This window comes from Elephantulus edwardii, unplaced genomic scaffold (genome assembly GCF_000299155.1).
Source record: "Elephantulus edwardii isolate Elephantulus edwardi_28Jun2011 unplaced genomic scaffold, EleEdw1.0 scaffold00179, whole genome shotgun sequence".
NCBI classification, from domain to species: Eukaryota; Metazoa; Chordata; class Mammalia; order Macroscelidea; family Macroscelididae; genus Elephantulus; species Elephantulus edwardii.
The window spans coordinates 5,667,007-5,671,405 of NW_006399929.1; the positions used below are offsets into that span (position 1 = coordinate 5,667,007).

The window sequence follows — 4,399 nt, forward strand, 5'->3', positions numbered from 1 at the left end:
ATCATGTCTTGGATCAGATGCATACAAGTCTTTAACCAAATATCTTTGCTCTTAAATAATTTGAAGAGTTTCTTGGCAGTTGATTTTACCAATGGAAAATGTCTGATTTCTTGACTGTTACTATTATGGATGTAATGATGGACCCAGGTAAAATTACTGGCACCCCAACTCCAGTCTCCCATTCAGTTTATAGATAAATGGTCCTAATGCAGACAGACAGATTGCTTTTGATTTCTCAAAGTATTTATTTTTGTTCTGTGATATTTATAGACTTTTTGTTTTTATCATATGCTCTTCTGCGTACACTTGTCTGTCAATTTACTGTATTATGATGACTTGCATGTTGCTAGAACATATGACATAGTTATCTAAAATACCAGGATGGTCACCTGTGGTAGATAGGTTTCAGTGGAGCTTTCATACCTCAATAGATTAAGAAACAGGATTAACTATTTACTTCTGAAACAATAGGTCTTTGAGATCCCTACAAATGACCGAGGAACATCATTGAATATAGTGCTAATAGTTTGTTCTTAGGATATAATCATGTATCTGTCAGTTTCTTATAGTAGGAAATGTTTTACATGCTGCTTCTCTCTTACTAGCTTAGAAATATAAATATAGATATAGATATAGATACAGATATAAGTACAGATAGAGAGAGATGATAGAGATAGAGATAGAGATAGAGATAGAGATAGAGATAGAGATAAAGATAAAGATTAAGATAAATATATATAATATGCATATACATATATAAATATTTATATACACACATCCCATACATATATGTATATCTATATGTTTGCTTGTCAACTGTCTATCTTATGTGTACAGTGATTATCTATCAGACTCTGTAATAAAAAAGAGATCCCAGATTAAGGCAGAGTAGAAAGAAGTATTGGCCATTTACCTTTGAAATAAAAGGCCTTCAAAACCCCTATAACTATTAGATATACCACTGAAAGCTGATCCTTCATATGAGAAGACACTAAAAAATGAGGAGGAAAATTGTAAACATCCACTTATAACTGGAATATGTAATGTATAAAATAGGACTGCAGGAAAATTGGACATAGTAAAAAATGAGATGGAATGCATAAACATTGACAAACTAGGCATTAGCAAGTTGAGATGGATTGACATTTTCCACTTTGAATCAGACAATCATCTACTATGCTGGGAAGGAAAAAATAGAAGGAAATGAAATTGCATTTAAAGTCAAAAGAGACTAAAATCACCTGAAGTCCAATGCTTTGAGTGACAGGATATTATTCATATGCATACAAGAAAGACCTGTTGATACAATTATCATTTAAATATATGCAATAGCCACTAAGATCTAAGAGGAGAAAATTAAAGATTTCTACTAAATTATGAAGTCTGAAATAGATCAAGCATGCATCCAGGAGTCATCAATAATTATTATTTAATGAAATGCAGACATTGGCAACAAGGAAGAAAGACTGGTATATGGAAATTATAGACTTGGTGAAAGAAATGAAGCTGGAAAAAGAAAGATGTACTTTTGTACAATCAATATTTTAAGCATTGTAAATACATTTTATAAAAAGTATAAATGGTGACTATACACATAAACCTCACCTGATGGACTACTTAGGAATCAGATTGATTACATTATGGGAAGATTCGTTGGAGAAGATCAATATCAGCTGTGATAAGCAGGCCAAGTACTGACTGTGGAACAGATCAACTACCTACATGCTAGTTAAAATTGAAGCTAAAGAAAACCAAAATAAATCCCTAATAACCAAAATACAACCTTGAGTCTTATCCACATGAATTTAAAAATGAGCTCAAGAATAGATTTGAGGCACTTAATATCAACGAAGACCAGGTGAGCTGTGAGATGACATCAAGGATGTTATTTATAAAGACAGCAAAGGGTCCTTACAAAGAAATAGGAGAAAGGCAAAAGTGGATGTCAGAAGAGATTCAAATATTGCAGTAGAACACCGAGATGGCAAAAGAAAGAGAAGAAATGGCAAAATTAAATGTTTAACAGAAGATTTCAAATGGCAGCTCATGAAAACAGAAAATTTTTATAATGAAATGTACAAAAAGCTAAAGTCAGAAAATCAAAAGGGAAGAACTCGAACTTTCAAGTGGAAATACTGAAAGATGAATTGGATAAAATCTTGAACGATCCAGAAAACATTAAAGAAGATGGAAGAATTATACAATGTCACTGTAGCCCAAAAGAATTGGCTGACACAGAAACATTTCAGGAAGTAGCATATAATCAAGTACCAACGGTAATAAAGAAAGAAGTTAAAGTTCCTTGGAAGAAATTAGAAAAAATGAGACCCCAGGGATTGATGAATCATTCAATGTATTTCAACAGAGGTATGTGCTCACCAGATTGTGTCAATCTGAGTGACAGCTACTTGGTCAACTGAATAGAAGAAATCCATATTTATTCCCATGCAAAAAAAGTGACATAAAAAAGTGGATATTTTCAAAAAATAATATTAATATCACATGCAAGCAAAATCTGGCTGAAGATCATTTAAAAACAACTAGAAAAGTAAAGAGAGAACTGCCAGATTTAGAAGAGGCCATGGCACTAGCAATATCATTGTTGATGTCAGAGAATACCAGAAGAATGTCTTCTTGTCATTTATTGACTATATAAAGGCATTCGACTCTGTGAATTGCAACAAGTTAGGGCTAATATTAAGAAAAAGAGCATCTGCTTTTCCGATCAGCCGTCTGCGGTGGGCCCACGGGAAGATGCAGATTTTCGTAAAAACCCTCACGGGGAAGACCATCACGCTCGAGGTTGAACCCTCGGACACAATCGAGAATGTGAAGGCCAAGATCCAGGACAAGGAAGGAATTCCTCCTGATCAGCAGAGACTCATCTTTGCTGGAAAACAGCTGGAAGATGGGCGGACCCTGTCTGACTACAACATCCTGAAGGAGTCCACTCTTCACCTTGTATTGAGACTTCGTGGTGGTGCTAAGAAAAGGAAGAAGAAGTCTTACACCACTCCCAAGAAGAATAAGCATAAGAGAAAGAAGGTTAAGCTGGCTGTTCTGAAATACTACAAGGTGGATGAGAATGGCAAAATTAGTCGCCTTCGTCGGGAGTGTCCTTCAGATGAATGCGGTGCTGGAGTCTTCATGGCCAGCCACTTTGACAGACACTACTCTGGCAAGTGCTGTCTGACTGACTACTTCAACAAACCAGAGGACAAGTAATTATGAGTTAATAAAAGACAGTGAATTAACATAAAAAAAAAGAAAAAGAGCATCTGAAAACATTTGATCGCGTATGAGTGAAATCTATTCTCAGACCAAGAAATTGTCCAAGAGAACAGAAGATGTTTCAAAATCAAGAAAGGAGTGTGTTAGGAATTTATCCTTTCTCCACCTATTTTTAATCTATATGCTGAATAGATCATTCAAGAAGCTAGACTTTATGAAGAAGCACATGGCATCAGGATCGAATGAAGACTCATCAAGAACTTAAATCATGCAAATGGCACAATCTTGCTTGCCAAAAGTGAAAAGCACTTGAAGGGGCAGAAGATTAAGGGCTGCAGTCTTTAAGATAGATTGCATCTCAACATTGAAAAAACAAGGTCTTTTTGTTCTCAAAGGCAATGAATGCCTTTAACATGTTGCCACAAATGACAGCAAATGTGTTTCTAAGCACCGTCGTCGGTTTAAAAGTGTGCGGCAAGTGTTAATCTCTCTCCGTTGAGAACAATCTTGGCTCTTGGGTTTGCATATACACTTTAACTATACTGAGGAAATTCCTCTCTATTCCTTCTTAGTTGAGTGTTTTAATCAGGAAAAGGTGTTGGATTTTGACAAAGGCCTTTCTGCATCAATTGACAGGATCATGTGGTTCTTGTCCTTTGTTTTTTTAATGTCATGAATTACATTGATTATTTTTCTTATGTTGAACCATCTTTGCATACTTGTTATGAATCCCACTTGGTCATGGTGAAATATATTTTTGATGTATTGTTGGATTCTATTGGTCAGGATTTTATTCAGGATTTTTGCATCTACGTTCATGAGAGATATTAGCCATAATGTTCTATTTTGGTGGTGTCTTTACCTGACTTTGGTATTAAAGATATGCTTGCTTCATAGAATGAGTCTAGGAGAATTCCATCTTTTTCTATTTTCTGACATACTTTTTGTAGAATTGGTGACAGTTCTTCTCTCAATGTCTGATAAAATTCACTTGTAAAACTGTCTTGTCCAAGGATTTTTTTTGGTTGGAAGTTATCTTACCACAGTAACAATAACAAAATTCAACAGAGCAGCAAACAACAAATTCTGACAATGTTGTGAAGAAAGTAGAACTCTTATTATTCACTGCTGGTGGGAGTGTAAAATTGTACAACTCTGGAAGGCAGTA

The 4,399-nt window shown here is 35.0% G+C and overlaps 1 protein-coding gene across 1 annotated transcript; it reads left to right on the forward strand.

Annotated features, from left to right (window-relative positions):
• The first annotated feature begins 2,754 nt into the window (after positions 1-2,754).
• LOC102853657 (ubiquitin-40S ribosomal protein S27a-like) lies at positions 2,755-3,225 on the forward strand. Its single transcript, XM_006896018.1, has one exon. It carries the CDS (start codon positions 2,755-2,757, stop codon positions 3,223-3,225), a length of 471 nt encoding a protein of 156 aa, XP_006896080.1.
• Positions 3,226-4,399: the final 1,174 nt, after the last annotated feature.